General features: G+C 40.1%; 1 protein-coding gene across 1 annotated transcript; it reads left to right on the forward strand.

Moving 5' to 3' along the window:
* The first annotated feature begins 15338 nt into the window (after positions 1 to 15338).
* On the forward strand, positions 15339 to 15635 carry LOC102417233 (60S ribosomal protein L39). Its single transcript, XM_006083090.3, has one exon. The coding sequence runs from the start codon at positions 15382 to 15384 to the stop codon at positions 15535 to 15537; it is 156 nt and encodes a 51-aa protein (XP_006083152.1). The 5' UTR covers positions 15339 to 15381; the 3' UTR covers positions 15538 to 15635.
* The last annotated feature ends 3039 nt before the right edge of the window (positions 15636 to 18674 follow it).

Below are 18674 nucleotides of genomic sequence, written 5' to 3' on the forward strand. Positions count from 1 at the left end.
TCACCTTTACAAAGGGCCGGGACCCTGGAGGGTCGGGGGGTGGCGTGTGCCACCGTGTTTCTGGTATGGGGGACCCCCCGCCCCCCGCCCGAGGGCATGGACTTCACACAGCCCCCTGGTCCCCCGTGGTTTCAGGCAGGCAGATGCGCTCACACAAGCCCCCAGCCCATGCAAAGCGTCAGCAGAAGTTGGGAGTGTGAGATGCCCAGGCTTCCCCTGTGGCTGCTTTTCTAAAGCCCATCCCTAATAGGGACTGGGACTACCGATGCTGAGGTCCCTGTGCACGCCCTCATCCCCATCTTCCTCTCACAGCCGAGTACCCCACCATTGGTGGTTGCATCGAGATCCTGGTAGGAAGTCCAGGCCAACACTAAGGAGAGCTGTAGTGAGACAACATGGGCCTGAGAGTGGCCTTGGGGTATCCCTTGGTCTATCTGCAACCCCCACCTCCACTCGAGTCATTTATTTGCTGTAAAACTGTGGGCAAGGTCCTTAATCTTCCTCAGTATCCTTCTCTGGATATGAGAAGGGGGATAAACCATAGTTACCTCAATGAGGGGTCGTAAGGATTTCACTCAACATTTCATGTCACACAGAAAGCAATGCCTTGATTATAGAAGACACTCCATAAATGTTATTTCTCTTTATGTACACATTCGGGCAAACTCAAGATCCACTCTCTCTTACCTAACAGGCAGGCAAGATAAGATGCAGTGGGCTCAGGACCGGCAAATATGAAGCCCTGGAGAGAAGGGGTGGTCAAAGATAGGCCAAGGGGCTTAAAAAGGCCAGACAAGCTTTGGCTGAAATGATTTGAGAATAATTCTTTTCCACTCCCGTAACCCCAGGTCCCAGATTCATATGTTTCTGCTCCGTTTGGTATGAAATATTATTTTTAAATATATTAACCACACAGGTGCCAATATTAACCACCTGGAAGGTGGCAACCCCCACCTTCCAGAAACTCATTTCAAAGGGCGAAGAAAAACAATGAACATATTTCTCTTTGCCTATGTTATGGCCCAGTGAAAATAATGCGTGGGCTCGGAAGCAATCTGTCTCCTGGTCCCCACCACACTATAAAGTCAAATCCATTACACCCTCTGATATTTAATGTCTTCATTTGTAAAATGGGGATGATGATGATGATAATAATGCCTTCTTTAAAGGATCGTTGTGAAAGTTAAAGGAAATAATATATATTGAAGCACTTTGAACTAGCAACCGAGGAGGACAGAGTCAACAATTCACTAAAAACAATAACCAGAAAACAAAACCTAAGCAAAGAGGAGAAACCCAAAAGGACAGACATTGCCAGTGCAGAATGACTAGGGCTTATTTTCATTCAGAGTGAGAAGTCTAGAAGGAAAGTTTCAATTCAGACATACAGTCTAGTATAAATTTCAAGGAGGGGTTTCAAGACACTCAATTACGAAAAAGGAAAACCCTGTCCAGTTTGCCATGTTAAAACTTAAAGCATGACTCCATCAGCCGTGGCCGGTATGTTTCAGTGATTAGAGTGCCCCAAAGGGCTCCATTCCCCTGCCTTGGTTGGGGTGTGTGCAGGAGGCAGCCAATTGACGTGTCTCTCTCATATCTCTCTCTCTCTCTCTCTCTCTCTCTCTCTCTCTCTCAAAATCAATGGAAAAAAAATATCCCTGGGTAAGGATAAACAAAATAAAACAAACAAACAAACAAACAAAAGACACATCTTCATCAAGTCTTGAGATGTTTTCTTATAAGCACATCTCAGTTTGTCAAGTGTCACTGCAGGAAATTGTCACCTATTAGAGGAGGGCTACAGAGTAAACATGGTCAAAGCATGATGTAACTGCAGAGTTACTGAAGTGTACTTTTAAAATAGGGAGAAAACACAGAACCACATTTTCTTATGCTATGAACTATAGAAGTGAATATTTATATAGCTTCTCATCTTAATGTCTCTTTACATATATGTACACTTATTTTGCATCTATATGTGCAAAGTTTCATTTTGTGTGAGATCAAATCATTGAACTTTTTTATTCATAATTTTCATTTACAATCAGAGATAACAAAGGTTTCCCCCCTCTCTGTTCTTCACAAAATCCCAGCCTGCCCAACAAAATAGAATGTTTCATCTCTATTTAATTTTGTAATGATTTAGTTTTTCTTTGGGTTGTGCTTTCCCCTCTTCTCAAAAATATGAACCAATTAATTATATTAGCCATATGGCTTGATCATAGCAGCTAATTTCCATTTCATAATGTAATTATTCTTTAAACACTGACAATTTATTAGTCAAGGTGTTTAGGAAGTTTCTCTCTAGCTCTATCTCCTTTAAATGATTGAAATAACCATATAAACTCAAAGCCATTAGACTGTTACTTTTCATGGTTTTAGATCCTATGACTCCTCAGCTTTAAATACTGTATTTCCAAGAAGAAGCTTCGACTTGCCCTGTGCTGCTGGGACTTACAATATGGACGATCCAGAGCAGCTTTGTTTTCCTGCCCAACGAAGGCTTTCAACAATGAGAATTTGATGTAATGGCTCATAGGGCTACTCAGTTATGTTGGACATGCGTGCTGGCTGGAAAGCTGTGCAGTCACACAGTACTGCAAACAAAGCATGTCATCCTTCAGTGCTCTTAATGCTTTGTCCATTAAATGTACTCCCTCATGTAAATGGCAGCGTATTTAACTGGTAAACAGATGTTCCCCACTATCATCTCAGAATTAGAAAGCTGAGGTTATGGTTTACTGTAAGCTCTGGGTTTCTTCCTCCCCCCCCCCCGCCCCCCACTGAGTATTTTCCAGAGTCATTTCTGTTTTTCCCCCCACTCATCTGAATTTAGCTTCTATTGTGGCCTTACTCTCTTGGTTTAGGGAGTGAATGTTCCTGACACTATAATACACATCTTATGGGTCTCTACAAATATTCACATATAATACATAAAAAAGATGTAGAACATAACATTAAAGCATGCCATATTTAAGGTAATTTGCCCTTAATACAGTCTGACTTTAACTGAGGGTGTGGTTTCAATGAACTACTTTGTATATATCCCTTAGTTTAAAATACAAGAAACTCATATGTCAGCTTGTCTCCTAGAAGATGAGATTTAAATGCCAGATGGATAGCTGACCCTTTAATAGGCAAAAACATTGGACTTTAAGCCAGTTGAGAAAATGTGAAATCTAGCCAGCCTACTCTCACTTTTTTTTAATTCTTATTTAAAAATATTATAATAATTATTACAAAGGGTATTACATATGCGTCCTTCCCCCACCCTCCACCCTTGACAATCCCCTGCCCTCCCTTACTCCCCAGTGTCTTATGTCCATTAGTTATGCTTATATGCATGCATACAAGTCCTTCGGTTGATCTCTTACTCCCCTCCCTTCTGCCCCCCAACCCTCTCTGGCCTTCCCACTGCAGTTTGACACTCAGTTTGAGGCAGCTCTGCCTCTATATCTATTATTGTTCAAAAGTTTGTAATGGTCTTTATTATCCGTGAATGAGTGAGATCATGTGGTATTTTTCCTTCATTGACTGGCTTATTTCACTTAGCATAATGCTCTCCGGTTCCATCCATGCTGTTGCAAATGGTAAGAGTTCCTTCTTTTTTACAGCAGCATAGTATTCCATCGTGTAGATGTACCACAGTTTTCTAATCCATTCATCTACTGATGGGCACTTAGCCTACTCTCACTTAACTAGAATTTTAAAAAATTTACATTAAGGTCATACATTTCCCTATATTCATCACCATTTATTATTGATTATATTTCCTGATAAAGATTCCCATTCAGGGGTGCTATATTGAAAATATTTGTTAAGAGCTTGACTATGGATCCTAGCATTTAAAGAGAGGTGTTTATCTTGAGATCCTTTTATCATCATTGCCTGGTTATTGGACCACAGATGGGTGCCTGGGCTGAGCATTAGGCCTCTGATCTCAGAATGATGAAATTATTGCCCCTTTATCAGAACTAAGACTCCCTTACCTAAAGGTCTGCCAAATGTGATACATTTATAGTAAGTAATTCAATCATTAATTTGAGAGTGGCTAATAGTGCCTTGCAATAGTTGCTTAACAATAATTTGTGCATGGGTAGATATCACAGATCTTTTATTTTTCCATATTATAATAATCATCATTTTTTAAATAAACATCATTTAAATATGACATCCATAAAGAAAATTTATTTATCTGTTCTTCTCTTGTTTGACATTTAGGTTGCATCCAGTTTTGGGCTATTTTGAATAATGCTGCTATGAACATTTTGTATATGTGTTTTGGTACATATATGTGCATTTCTGGTAGGTATAATACCTAGGATAGAATTGCTGGGTTATCATGTATTATTATTATTGATTTTACTGCCTGATAAGGAATATATAATAATCTTCCAATGGCATCCCATCTAACTCAGAATAAACATTAATGGCCTTACAATTATTCACAAAGCCCTAAGCAGTTGGTTCTGACACTACTTTCTTTCTTGCTGCTTCTACTGTAGGTGTTGTAACCTCCATGCTATTCTTAGAACTTATTAGGCCTGCTTCCCCTTTAGTGCTTTTTTCCTTGCCACTTCTCTCTGCCTGGAAGCTCCTCCACCAAATATTTGCAGGATCCCTCCCTCATCTCTTTCTCTTGATTCAAATATTACCTTCTCAGCAAGTCCTTCCCTGACCAGTCAATTAGAGCTGCAATCCGCTCTAGCCGGTTTTGCTCAGTGGATAGAGCATGGGCCTGTGGACTGAAGGGTCCCAGGTTTGATTCTGGTCCAGAGCACATACCTCACCTCAATTGCAGGTTCCTCTTCAGCCTGGGCCCTGGTAGGGGCTCGTGTAGGAGGCAACCAACTGATGTGTCTCTCTCACATCAATGTTTCTCTCTGTCTTTCCCTCTCTCTTCCACTGATTTTCCACTAAAAATCAATGGAAAAATATTCTTGGGTGAGAATTAAACAAACAAACAAAAAGCTGTAATCCCTTCCTATTACCTCATCACACTCCCTGTCCCCCTTCTTTGCTTTGTGTTTTTCCATATCACAGATTGGTATCTGACATTCTATATGTTTTTATTTGTTTGTTTTTGGTCTCTTCTCACTAGAATGTAAACTCCATGAAGGCAGAGATTTTTGTCTGTGTGATTTCTTACCACACCTGCTATATCTACTGCTATATCAACAACTTGCTAGTCCTAGAACAGTGCCTGACAAATAAATAGATGCTCAATAAATAGTTATTGAATGAATAAATCAATGGATGAGAAGATAAGGTCATGGTGGTGAAAGCAGAAAACTGCAGTAAAAGAGTCAGGAGACCTGGCTGTTGGTTTCTGCGGAGTCTCTAATGGACTGTGACCTTGGGCAAGTCACTGTCAGCTCCCTTGCTTGTAAAAGGGGTATACCTGCCTCCATCCAGGGCTGTGAAGTGGATCAAGTGAGAAAATGTGCTTGAAAATGCTTTCCAAAGTTTGAAGTCTTTATCCAAGAAGGTGTTCTCAGCTGGCACATAAGATCTCCCAGGAAAATTGACTTAAAAATGATAAAACAAATAAGGAATGTCCAGTGAGAACCACAGCTTTCTTTTCCCTCTTATGTCTTATAAAGGTTAATGCATGTTATGGTTCAACTGTCTCTTACTCATGTATCTAATTGATGTGTTTTTCTTCTTAGTAGAGACCACAGATTGAGAGCTCCATCAGACATCTGAACTCTGAAACCTCCATTCATGGGTAGGGCTGGGAATCCTAAAGGAAACCCAGGTTTAGCTGGAATGATGAGAGCAGTAACAAGTATGCACATTTACTGAGTGCCAGGCAAATGGTGCTTTGCATCTATTAGCTCATTTATCATCATAACATCCCTTTGAGGTACTGTTACTACTCTTTGTGTCACAGTGGGGAAAACAAGGCAGAAAGAGGTAAAAATAACTTCACTAAGCTAGACAGGTAGGAGCAGGATTTGAACTCAAGTAGCTGGGTAGAGAGCTCTGGTAAATAACTACTCTGCTATGCAGCCCAAGTTCAGTAACCTGGGTGGCCCTGCTCTATTATAGAACAGCATAAGCTAAGTCCATGGAAGGGGAACTTGCCTTCTTGACAAGCTTACCCAAGAGGCCAGGACAGAGTGTGTGCTCTCTGATGTTGTCGGGAATAGTGATACTATTGTAAAGATCTTGCTTCTTTTTTTTTTTTTAAACATTCTCATGAATATTATTTATTTTATTTTATTTTATTTTTTAATCTTTATTTTCTTTATTGGTTAAGGTATTACAAATGTGTCCTCATCCCCTCAATAACTCCCAACCTCCCCCCCTCCCTCATGTTCTTATCCCCCTGTTGTCCATGTCCATTGGTTTGGCTTATATGCATGCATACAAGTCCTTTGATTGATAGCTTCCCCTTACTCCCACCCTCCCCTACTTTCCCTCTGGGGATTGATAGTCTGATCGCTGTTTCTCTGTCTTTGGATCTGTCCCTGTTCAATTTGAAGATTTGACCTTCTGACCAGGTTACCCACCTTTGTTTGTTTTTTTAATCCTCACCCAAGGATATTTTCCCATTGATGTTTAGAGAGAGTAGGGGAGAGAGGAAAAGAAAGAAATAATCGATGTGAGAGAAAAACATCAGTTGTTTGCCTCCTGCCCAAGCCCGGACCAGGGCAAGGCTGGGTAGGGGCCAGCAATTGAGGTAGAAATAAACCTTAGACCAGTGGTCTCAACCTTCCTAATGCTGCGACCCTTTAATACAGTTCCTCATGTTGTGGTGACCCCCAATTTCATTGTTACAAATTGAACATAATTAAAGCATAGTGATTGATCACACAAAAAAATAGACATCTTTTTTTCATTATTAATTTTTTTTAATTTTTTAAAATTAAATCTTTATTGTTCAGATTATTACAGTTGTTCCTCTTTTTCCCCCCATAGCTCCCCTCCACCCGTTTCCCACCCCACCCTCCACCCTCACCCACCCCCCCGCCACTGTCCTCATCCATAGGTGCACGATTTTTGTTCAGTCTCTTCCTGCATCCCCCACACCCTTTTCCCCCCCAAATAGTCCACTCCCTTTCTATGCCCCTGATTCTATTATAATCACCAGTTCATTCTGTTCATCAGATTATTTATTCACTTGATTTTTAGATTTACTTGTTCATAGATGTGTATTTGTTGTTCATAGTTTGTATCTTTACCATTTTCTTCTTCTTCCTCTTCTTAAAGGATACCTTTCAGCATTTCATATAATACTGGTTTGGTGGTGATGAACTCCTTTAGCTTTTTCTTATCTGTGAAGCTCTTTATCTGACCTTCAATTCTGAATGATAGCTTTGCTGGGTAAAGTAATCTTGGTTGTAGGTTCTTGCTATTCATCACTTTGAATATTTCTTGCCACTCCCTTCTGGCCTGCATAGTTTCTGTTGAGAAATCAGCTGACAGTCGTATGGGTACTCCCTTGTAGGTAACTGACTGTCTTTCTCTTGCTGCTTTTAAGATTCTCTCTTTGTCTTTTGCTCTTTGCATTTTAATTATGATGTGTCTTGGTGTGGTCCTCTTTGGATTCCTTTTGTTTGGGGTTCTCTGCGCTTCCTTGTCTTGTAAGTCTATTTCTTTCACCAGGTAGGGGAAGTTTTCTGTCATTATTTCTTCAAATAGGTTTTCAATATCTTGCTCTCTCTCTTCTTCTGGCACCACTATAATTCGGATGTTGGTACACTTGAAGCTGTCCCAGAGGCTCCTTACACTATCTTTGTATTTTTGGATTCTTTTTTCATTTTGCTTTTCTGGTTGGATGTTTTTTGCTTCTTCGCATTTCAAATCTTTGACTTGATTCTTGCGATCCTCTAGTCTGCTGTTGGGAGTCTGTATAATATTCTTTATTTCAGTCAGTGTATGCTTAATTTCTAGTTGGTCCTTTATCACAACCTCGAGGTTCTCATTAAGTTTATTGGTGGTTTCTAGAAAATTCTTGAAAAACCTTAAAAGTGTGGTTTTGAACTCTATATCCAGTACTTTGCTTTCCTCCATTTCTGTTATTTGTGACCTGTTTCTTTGTCTCCGCATTTTTTTATGCTTCGCTGTGTCGATAGAGTGGCTTTCTGTACTAGGTGTCCTATAGGGCCCAGTAGCTCAGCCTCCCCAATTACCTGAGGTAGACACTCTTGGTGCACCCCCTTGTGGGCTTTGTGCACAGTCTTGTTGTAGTTAAGCCTTGATTGTTGTAGGTAACATTGGGAGGGATTGACCTCCAGGCCAATTGACTGCGAGAATCAGTTGTGTCTACAGTGGGAGAACTTCTGTGCTGGAGACACCCCTCTGGGGCAAGACTTGCTTCAATGGGGCTTTGGTGCTCACTGAGTCTGCCCCCTGAGTGTGTCCTTTATGAATCCAAGGAGCTGCAATCTGGATGGTCCCACTCTGACCACCGGGCACACTGACTCCTGGATCTCTAAGGAGGTGCTAATCTAGCCTCTGCCTGAGGCTATCCAGCAGGAGCCAGCTGTGACACAATGCAAGTTGCCCTGGGGCCTTGGGTCAGCTGCAGTTTGTTAGGTAATTATCAGATTGCTAAGGGCCAGGCCTTTCATATGCAAAAGCCTCTGTGGCTTGGGCAGGGTGGGGTTCCAGGGGATCAACAGGGCGGAGCAAGCAGTTATGGCTGCTCTCAGTCCTGCCCTCAGAGGCCATGCTTCTCAGTGTCCCAGCAATCGCTGCAAGCACCTCCGAGAGAAAGCTGCCCTGGAGTTCCGACCGATGCCAGACAGTCTAGTTTCTCCTGTATGAGTCTGGGTCCCCAGAGACTCGCCCGGAACTGGAGCTCAGAGCTTGAGACTCCCTCCCGATTGAAAAAGACAACCGTGTCCTCAGCCGCCAACCCTCTCCGCACTCGCCTCTGTACCTCTGTATTTTACTTCTGCACCACACCTCCTCTGAGTCTCGGTATGCTTTTCTCTTTCCTTCTAGTTGTAGAATTTCCACTCAGCCAGCCTTCCTGTGGTTCTGGATGATGTCCGTTCTGTCTTTTAGTTGTATTTTTGAAGTGGTTGTGCGAGGCAGCAATCTCCGGTGTTTACGTATGCTGCCATCTTGGTTTCTCATAAAGACATCTTAGTTAATAATAATAATTAAAAAAAGCAAGTTGCAGCCTTAGCTGATTTTGCTCAGTGGATAGAGCATCGGCCTGCGGACTGAAGGGTTCTGGGTTCAATTCTGGTCAAGGGCACATGCTTGCGTTGCAGGCGTGGTCCCCAGTGTGAGGCATGCAGGAGACAGCCGATCAATGATTCTCTCTCATCGTTGATGTTTCTGTCTCTCGCTCCCTCGCCCTTCCCCTCTGGAGGCACTAGCTGTATTAATTCAAACCTGGTTAAAATGCTTTCTAAAATGTCTGCTACAGCTCCAGGATCTATTACATTTTCAAATAACTTTTGAAATCTCATCCTCTGCTGAATCATAATAGGGAACACAGAGGGAAAGCAGTTTGTCTCCAGGTACTGATTCAGGAGATAAACCCCAAGGTACACATCTTGCTTGTCAGGAAGGAACACCCCTGGGTAGGAAATCGCCCAGATCTGCAACTCCACCACCACTTCCAGAGGCATCGTTCCCTGCGTGGGCGAAAGGACCGGGATGAAAAGATCCTTTTGCGTTGAGCCTTAGTTTAGTTCAATCCCTAGAGCAAATGTCCCCAGCAGCTTCCTCAGCCCCCACCCCCTCGTACCCCCATCTGTTCCCAAGATCTTGCTTCTTCTCAGCAGTTACCAAAATGGTATTGTGGCTAAATGAAAAGGCTTGATAACACCTTTATTGGTGAGGATCTGAAGGAATTGGAAATTAAATCTTATACATTGCTGGTGGGAGTGTAATATCATAAAACCACTTTGGAAAATTCTTTGGCAGTTCTTTATAAAGTGAAACATGTAACTATCCTATGACCCAGACATTTCACTTCTAGGTATTTACCCAATAGATATGAAAACATATGTCTATAAGTAGACTTAATAAGAATGTCTATAGCAACTTTGCTGGGGTCCAGGGGTTCCCAAAGGTGTGGACGGAGTCGGCGGAGAAGGAATGACACGGAGGCAGTGTTCAGGTGATGTCATAGCCAGGTTCCTCTTAGCCAGGTTCCTCCCTTTATTGTCATCTAACATCTGTTTATATACTATTTGGGTCCAATCCTATCCATTCTATACAAAAGGCCAGGGGGCTTCCCAACTCCATTCAAAGGTTACTCTATTGTTCCACTAAGCTACAAGGAAGTAACTGAAGGAGGTCACTCCAAGCAAAGATCAAAGCGACCAACCACCCCTCTGACACTCAGTTAAAGGGTTTACTGATAAAAATCCTCACCTGGGGAAACAACCTTTCTTCTCTTAGCCAGGATCCTTCCCCTATTGTCCTCTTACATCTGCATTTATCCTATTTGATCTTAATCCCATCCATTCCATTCCAAAGGCTAGGGCATTTCTCATCTCCATTACAAGGTCCCTTGAAACATCCCTGCAGGGACTGCCTCAAGTAGCCAGGGTAAATCGGCTTCCAACACAGCTTTATTCACAGTAGCCAGAAATTAGAAACAACCCAAATAGCCATCGTAAAAGAATGGATAAACAAGTTGTGGTATATTCATACAATGGAATACTACTCAGCAATATGAAGGGAAAAAAAACTACTAATAACAACAACATGGCTGAATCTCACAGACATGATGCTAAAAGTCATTAGCAAAAGGAGCCAGACACAGACAAATCTATGCTACAGGTTTTCTTTTTTATTAAGTTCTTTAACTAGTAAAACTGATCAATGGTGATAGAAATCAGAATTGTGGCGCCTGTGGGAGGGGACTTTGACTGAGAAGGGCAACTTCATTGACCTGTGCACTTAACATCTGTAGATTTTACTGTGTGTAAATTATATTTCTATTAAAAATATCAAATAAAAATGAAATCATGAGTGTTTCAGCCAACCTCTTGCTTGGCGTGAGGCACACAATCAAAGACGTCTATTGTTCTAGCACAGCTGCTAAGGCAGCCTCAGCCATGAAGAGTTCTCCATGATTAGATTTTTCTATATTTCGTTCATGCTCAAAAGTTTTCTTTCCTGAACTAATTGGCCAACTAGGCCCAATAAAAATAGTCATTTAATAATTTAGTTAAGTTTTCGCTGAAGGTCAAAGGCAAGTGCTTTTTAGCCTTCTCTTAGATCAGCAGAAACCAAACAATATGAGGCATAAACACCAAAGGCATGGAGCTGGGAACAGGAAGCCTGGAAGTTCAGCTCAGTTGTGTTAGTATCTAGCTAGTGTTTGTCTTGCCATGCTCAAGGTACTTCACTTTTCTGGACCTGTTGTTGTTGTTGTTGTTTTTCTTTTCTAAATGAAGGAACTGAATAGAGCATAATCTCTGGGGTGTCTGTCAGATCTAACATCTTGAGACTCTGCATAGCTTCATCTTTCCTACAGAGTCTTCCCTGGAGTGGTCCAGAAAGTCCTAAACTGAATTTGACATCTTTTTCTCTAGACCACTTCCTCTTCCAGTATTCTTGTTCTCAGTTTCTCAGAACCACCATAATTCATTCATTCATTCGATACTTATTGAGCACATAGGAGGTTCCAGGCACTGCTCCTGATATTGGTGATACTGCAGTGAATAAAAGAGACAAAAATCCCTGCCCTAAAACACCTCATATAATCTAGTGGCAGTAATGGAATAATATAAAACATTCTAGGAGTTATAGAAAAATATGTAGGGGGAAAAGAGATAGAAGATACTGGTAAGGATGATGTGCAAGTTTTAAAAGGGTGGCCAGGAAGGCCTCATGGGGATGTGATACTGTAGATACCTGGATGCTATCCCCGATCCCCCTCTTTAATATCCACCACATGACACTTTGTACACATTTTAAAAAGTCACTTTACTTGTCATGTTCCCAAATGGTCTAGAATGGCTGTTTCCTTCACTAGACAATGAACTTTCTGAGCATAGGACCATGTCTTATTAATTTTTTTAATCTTGGCTGTAACCAATCAATGACTTCATTTGTGTTCTGATAGTCCCATTCCCATCATCTCACTGTTCTCAGTAATCCAACAATGATGATTTATAACTTGTGACTAAAAGACATATATGGGAATAGTCCCATTTCAAGGCTGATTCTCTCTCTTTTTAAAAAATATATTTTTATTGATTTCAGAGAGGAAAGGAGAGGGAGAGAGAGATAGAAACATCAATGATGAGAGAGAATCATTGATTGGCTGCCTTCTGCATGCCCCCTGACTGGGGAATTGAGCCTGCAACCCGGGCATGTGCCCTTGACTGGAATTGAACCTGGGACCCTTCAGTCCAAGAGCCGATGCTCTATCCATTGAGCCAAACCAGCTAGGACAAGGCTTATTCTCAACTAAAGTTAATTATCAGAGAGTCACAGATTCTCAGACTTGGGAGAACAACTCTAGGTAGTCTAATTCAACTACCCCCCTGACACTTGGAGGCCCTTCTTCAACATTTCCTGTAAGTTGTAGAGTTATGGAGCTCTTCACATATGGTGTAATGGTGATAGGGGTGTGGGGAATCCTCAGCTCACTGGAGGCTTTGTTTTTTCTACCCTTCTCTGAGGATGTTATGTGTGAAAGGAATGAAGCAGGAAGTTATTTGTATTAGAACGCATATGTATTTACATACACAGTGTAGGTTTAAATCCGCAAATTGCTTAAGATGATGAACAGCAGGCTGTTACTTAAAATGTTAAACATGAGTGAGGGACTGAGATTGTACCCAGAGAGAAAATTATTTGTAATTTGAAGTTAAAACCACCTGTCAAAGCAAGGACTCAGTGTAAAAAGCAAATGGGTAGGTAGATCCATAGATGAGTAGCAGGGGATAAGAACCACCAAGGCAGCTGGCAATCTGGGCACCAGTCTAACTGTACAATCAGAAGAGGAGGCTATAAACCTTCAGTAAGCCATACCTGACCACAGAAGCTTCAAGTATCACTTTTGCCCCAGAGTTTTGTGAGGAACCCCTTACGTATTGTGCATGTCCCAATAAAACTCAATATGCTTGAGCTGCTTAAGGTTGTATTTCACCTATGAGTCAAGAGCTTCTAATTCCCTATGTTCTTTTTCATTTGTTGGTCTTGTAGAACATAGAAGTATATCTGTGAGTGAGAGGAATAACAAACTCTTCAAGAATCAGAATTCTTTAAATTCTGCCTTTGCTTCTTGTTCTTAGTCTTTAAGTAGTTTGGGAGTAAAAACTATCTATTACAAAGGAAAGTATTAAGAGTTAAAAAGTGAAAAGCGTATTATATCCAGCAGTTAGTTATTCGGTCCATCTTTGGTAACTATTCCCTTGGTTGATTGAAATCTGTCTTTTCTACGGCTTCCACCCATTGATTTTAGTTCTAACCCAGGACCACATAGAACAAATCCAACTGATCTCTGCCACACTATATAGTCCTTGAATATCCTGAGGCAGCTTGCATATATGATCAGAAATCACTGAACTCATGAATATCATGTGCCTAGCACAGTGCTGGCTTGTGGTAGCACCTCATAAATGGTAGCTGTTGTTATTAGCTGTATTATCACTGTTTTGTTTTGTTATTTTTTAGCCATTTTTTTTCATAAGCCAAATCCTTTTAGGAAAGTGGTTCACACTGCTGTCACAGAATTAACTAAACAGAGGTTCCAACTTAATTACATCAATAACTTTATGTGTAAATGTTAGACACCAGGGTGATGGACAACTGGAGATATCTTTTTTTACTCTTCACTACCTGTACTTTACCTTTGCTATGTGCCACATTACCTCTGAAGGCTTGGCTCAAGTTATTTCCTCTTTGAATCCCCTTCCCCTCTTCCAAGGAGAACTGACCATCCCATTTCTTCCCTTGAGTTGAGATTGAATAATAATATTACATCCAACTTTTTTTTGTATATATTTCTTTGTGCTCTAGTGTGAGTTTTTATTTGGGATGGGTTCCTAAATGTGGATTCAATAGGTCAAAGGTTATACATATTTTACATTTTGATAATGTCAAATTGTCATGCAAAAAATCTGTTCCAATTATATTTCTTCCAAACATTGCATGAGTGACACAAAAAATCTTAACCTATCAAAAATATGAGGCTCCTCACTCTAAAAAAAATGATAAAACAGTTAAGTTTCCACTTTGACCCATTGAAAGACATTCTCAGTAAAAGTATATTTGCCATTTCAAAAGAGTATTTTATAGAGGGGCCTAAACATTGGTCTTTAGTTCTTTTAGACAAGTATTTATAGTTGAAACTATTTGCCATTTAAATTCAATTCACCAAAATTCAGTACTTAAACAACTGAACAACACTTCTGGTTTCTATTAGTTTTCTCTCTTTGTATATCAGAGACTTTAGTAATAGCTCTGATGACTTATATCATACACAAAGAATGTGCTTAACTCTTGATATTAAAGGAATGTGGCTAAATGACCTTCTATAGCTTCCAGTTTAAAAAGAAAAACATCAACCACAAATTTTCTTAAATTCTTATACTTCTGATTTGAAATTCTAGCATCTCATATGTAAGCTTTTTCATTTATTAAATATTTTTATTAGTTCCTACAATATGCATGTGTATTCTGCTATGTACTAAGAGGATTAAAAAACTAGATATGGTTCTTCTAAGAACTTCCACACATATAAAAATATATTTAGAGGAATCTGTCCATCTATTTATTCATCCATCCATTCAATTATTCATTCAATAAACAGTGTCTCTGTTGTAATAATACAGTGGGAACTCAAAGTTGAATAAAAGGTGATCCCTGTCCTCAACAAAGGACAATCTAGTGGAAGAAACAGACATGCTTATGTCCTCCTGGGGGATTAGAGAAGGTTTTCCAGGAGAGGTTGGCTTCCTTTCCCTTCCACCAGCAAAGGGAAACCCTAATTATCTACAGGGAGATGTTTGAAGGGTATGTAGAATTTCAATAGATGGTGTAATAAGTTCATTCATGGTTGAAGAAATATGAAATATGCTGGGCAAAGGCGTGCAGATGCAAAAGTACATTGGAGAACAGGTTAGAGGGGGAAGGCAAGTAATATAGCAGATATTGAAATTGTAATTGGAAAAAGTTGGCTAGAGTCAGTAAGAAGGAAGGGTATCACTCTTATGGGTAAGAATGATTAGAGAAGACTTTATGGAGAAAGAGAAAATACTTAAACAGGAGTTGACTAGGGGTCTAACGTTCTTAGGGGACAAAGGAATGGATCTATTTCGGAAACAAGAAGTATCCAACATTGTATCACACTCTTTCCTGCTTTAGGGTTTTCACATGGACTATTTTCTCTGTCAAGAATCCTCTTTGGCTCTCCGCCATCGAGGTGCGCGCGTTCGCTTCTCCTTCACCATGTCTTCCCACAAGACTTTCAGGATCAAGAGGTTCCTGGCCAAGAAACAAAAGCAGAATCGGCCCATTCCCCAATGGATTCGGATGAAAACTGGTAATAAAATCAGGTACAACTCGAAGAGGAGACATTGGAGAAGAACCAAACTGGGCCTATGAGAAATCACACATGAGAGATGACTCACATATTTATGCTGTATCCAGGTTGCCTACACCCTTAAATGATTGAAAAGATGCTACTGTCTGGACAGTTGGGGCATTTTAATCCTCTTTGGCTCTCCGCCATCGAGGTGCGTGCGTTCGCTTCTCAAGATTAATGAACTTGTGCTTTTGCTCTGATTTTTTCCTCCTGGAATAGAAGGTTGATTCAGTAATAAATGTGAGATCTTTTAAACTGCAAAAAAAAAAAAAAAAAGAATCCTCTTTGCCTGTAACAGAATGCTTTTGGTAGCCATTAACAAAAAACTTAAGTTGGATGGACCAGTGGTTGGTTTAGCCTTCAGTTCATAATACCATCAGGGCTCCATCTCACTGTGTTTATGCTAGTTCTCTCCTGTATGTTGGCTTTATTTTTCAAGGCTGGGTTTTCTTCCGGTAGAGAGGTGGCTGCCACTAGCTCCCAAGCTGCATGTCCTTGTTCACATACAGGAAGACAAAACAGCTCTTTCCCTTCCACCTTCAAAAGGAAGCCCTGACCATCATTCTGATTAATTCAACTTAAGTCACATACCCACTAAGAATCAATTACTTTGACCTGAAGTCTGTCATATACTAATTGGCTTAGGCCAGTCCATCTCTGAACCAATCACTCTGACAAGGACATCTGATTGCAGCAATCAGGGGCCCAGTCCTTGAGATGAGGGCAGGCTCTCTATACCAGTCCAAACTGGTGGTTAATATACTATATGTGCAAGGGGTATGTGGGATGAAGGAGGAAGGAGGAAGGTAATCACAAAGTCTACTCTATTTCTCCACTAGGTTGCCCAGCCAACTCACTGCTTCTGTAGTTCTCATCTTAAATGTGAAGGTTGCAGAAAGGCTTTCCCTGATCTACCAAACTAAATTAGTCTTCCTGTTCTAGCTCATCATGGTGCCCTATAATTTTTCTTCATAACACTTAATCACCTTTAAGTTATATACTTCTTTGATTATTTGTTAGAAGTTTGGTTCTTTCACTAGACTCTAAGCCAGGGGTGGGCAAACTTTTTGACTCGAGGGCCACAATGGGTTCTTAAACTGGACCGGAGGCCCGGAACAAAAGCATGGATGGAGTGTTTGTGTGATCTAATATAAATTCAAAGTAAACATCATTACATAAAAGGGTACAGTTTTTTTTTTTTTTTAGTTTTATTCATTTCAAACGGGCCGGATCCGGCCCGCGGGCCGTAGTTTGCCCACGGCGGCTCTAAGCTATATGACAGCAGGGACTATGGATTTTCCTTCACACAGGTCGCTAGCTGGCACATAAGAGACATTCCATAGGAGTACATGAAATGAATCAATGGATTCATCTCATCTCCTATTCAATAAGGAGAAATATTTTGATCAGCTTCAAAATTGTTATAGCAGGAGAGGGAACATAAAAGTGAATATTAAGCTCAGAGCTGTTATAATGTGAGCTGATAAGTATCATGTACAACAGATAAGGTACATGGATTAAAAGACTCACTGTTATTGTAAATGACACTGTCAAATTCCAGTTTTGCATAAAAAGTCTTGTCATTTGTAATAATATTTTCTTATCAAGGTTACATCTCACAGCAGAGTAAATTTTAAATGCACTTGCACAAACCAGGACTGTCTTGCTTTTCTTATAATAAATTATCTGCATCAGAAATGCATAATCATGGAATGATAAGGAGGTTTTTATATGGGCTAAAGAAATGATTATTATCCAGTAGAACTGCTGTCATTCAAAATACACATTTTGACTCCTGGCTGTTTCAAACTTTATTTTCATATTAAGTTTAGTAGTTTTCAATTTGAGGAATTTAGAAAAAAATCAGGTTTTAACACTTTGACATATTTATGTCAGGAAAGGTGGGTCTAATCAGCATTTGGTAGGGTGACTGTGGGTTAATCTATCTAGTACAATAATTTCACTTTGTTAGGCAATCTCTGGGAATAAGCATTCATTTGAAAAAATAAATCATCAATGGAAAGAGATCCTTTCTCCTCCTGCTCCTCACCCATTGTTTGTCTTTATTATTTGCTATATTATATAGTATTGATTAAAATGTATAAAAATATCATTATATGAAGAAATGAAGACAATATGCACAATAAAAAAATAGAAATCCCAGGCTTTTAGTTGACAATAATATGTATTTTTTAGCTTGTGCAAGATACAGGTAAAGCAATGAGAGAGATTTTTGTGTGGTTAAAATATTTGCTGGGCCCTGGCTGGTTTGGCTCAGCATATAGAGCATCAGCCTGCGGACTGAAGGGTCCTGGGTTCAATTGTGGTCAAGGACACTTACCTCACTTTTAGGCCCTATCCCACATACGGTGGGGAGGCAACCAATTGATGTGTCTCTCTCACATTGATGTTTCTGTCTCTCTCTCTCTCCTTTCCACTTTCTCTCTCTCAAAAAAATATAATTTACATTATATATAATATATATAAAGTTTATATATAATAAACTTTATTATATAAATGTGTGTGTGTGTGTGTGTGTGTGTGTGTGTATCACATATACATCTCAGTCTTCTTTTGTTCTGTTCAAGAACACACTTTAGGCATATTTGAAATCATTATACCTTACACAAAACCAAAACAAGAAATGGGCTTGTCTTTAAAATGTTTTACTTTTTGAGAAGCTCCTGGCTGCTTCCTAAATCTAAGTTGGGTTTTTAACATCGCATTAAGAAAACTAGCTTAGTCTGGAGGCAAAAAAAAAAATCGACATTAGGACATTTGTTTTATCTCAACAGTGACTTTGGATAATTGCACCAGATTCCTGTGCCTCAGTTTCTCCATCCATAAAATGCTTTTCAGTTAGGTGTTCAGTGTTTGTTGAATAAATGAATGAAATAATAATAATCAACACTTACTGAGTTTTCACCATGCGCTAGACACGTTATATACATGATCACATTGAAGCCCTATGAAGTACATGTGGTTATTAGCTATTTTATAGGGGAGAAAGTTAAGCTTAATTAACTTGCCCACAGTCACACGGTTAGCAATGTGTGAAATTTGAACCAGGACCGGCTAACCCCAGTGCCTGTGATCTTAAACATGCTATGTCTGAGTTGTCCCTCTGCTCCAGGAGGAGAAAGTCAGCTAAAGGCAA

The sequence above is a fragment of the Myotis lucifugus genome, unplaced genomic scaffold, assembly GCF_000147115.1.
Source record: "Myotis lucifugus unplaced genomic scaffold, Myoluc2.0 scaffold_5, whole genome shotgun sequence".
NCBI classification, from domain to species: Eukaryota; Metazoa; Chordata; class Mammalia; order Chiroptera; family Vespertilionidae; genus Myotis; species Myotis lucifugus.

What these genes read in the sequence shown, in the direction of transcription:
- LOC102417233 (XM_006083090.3), top strand. Translation starts at nt 15,382, where the DNA reads ATGTCTTCCCACAAGACTTTCAGGATCAAGAGGTTCCTGGCCAAGAAA.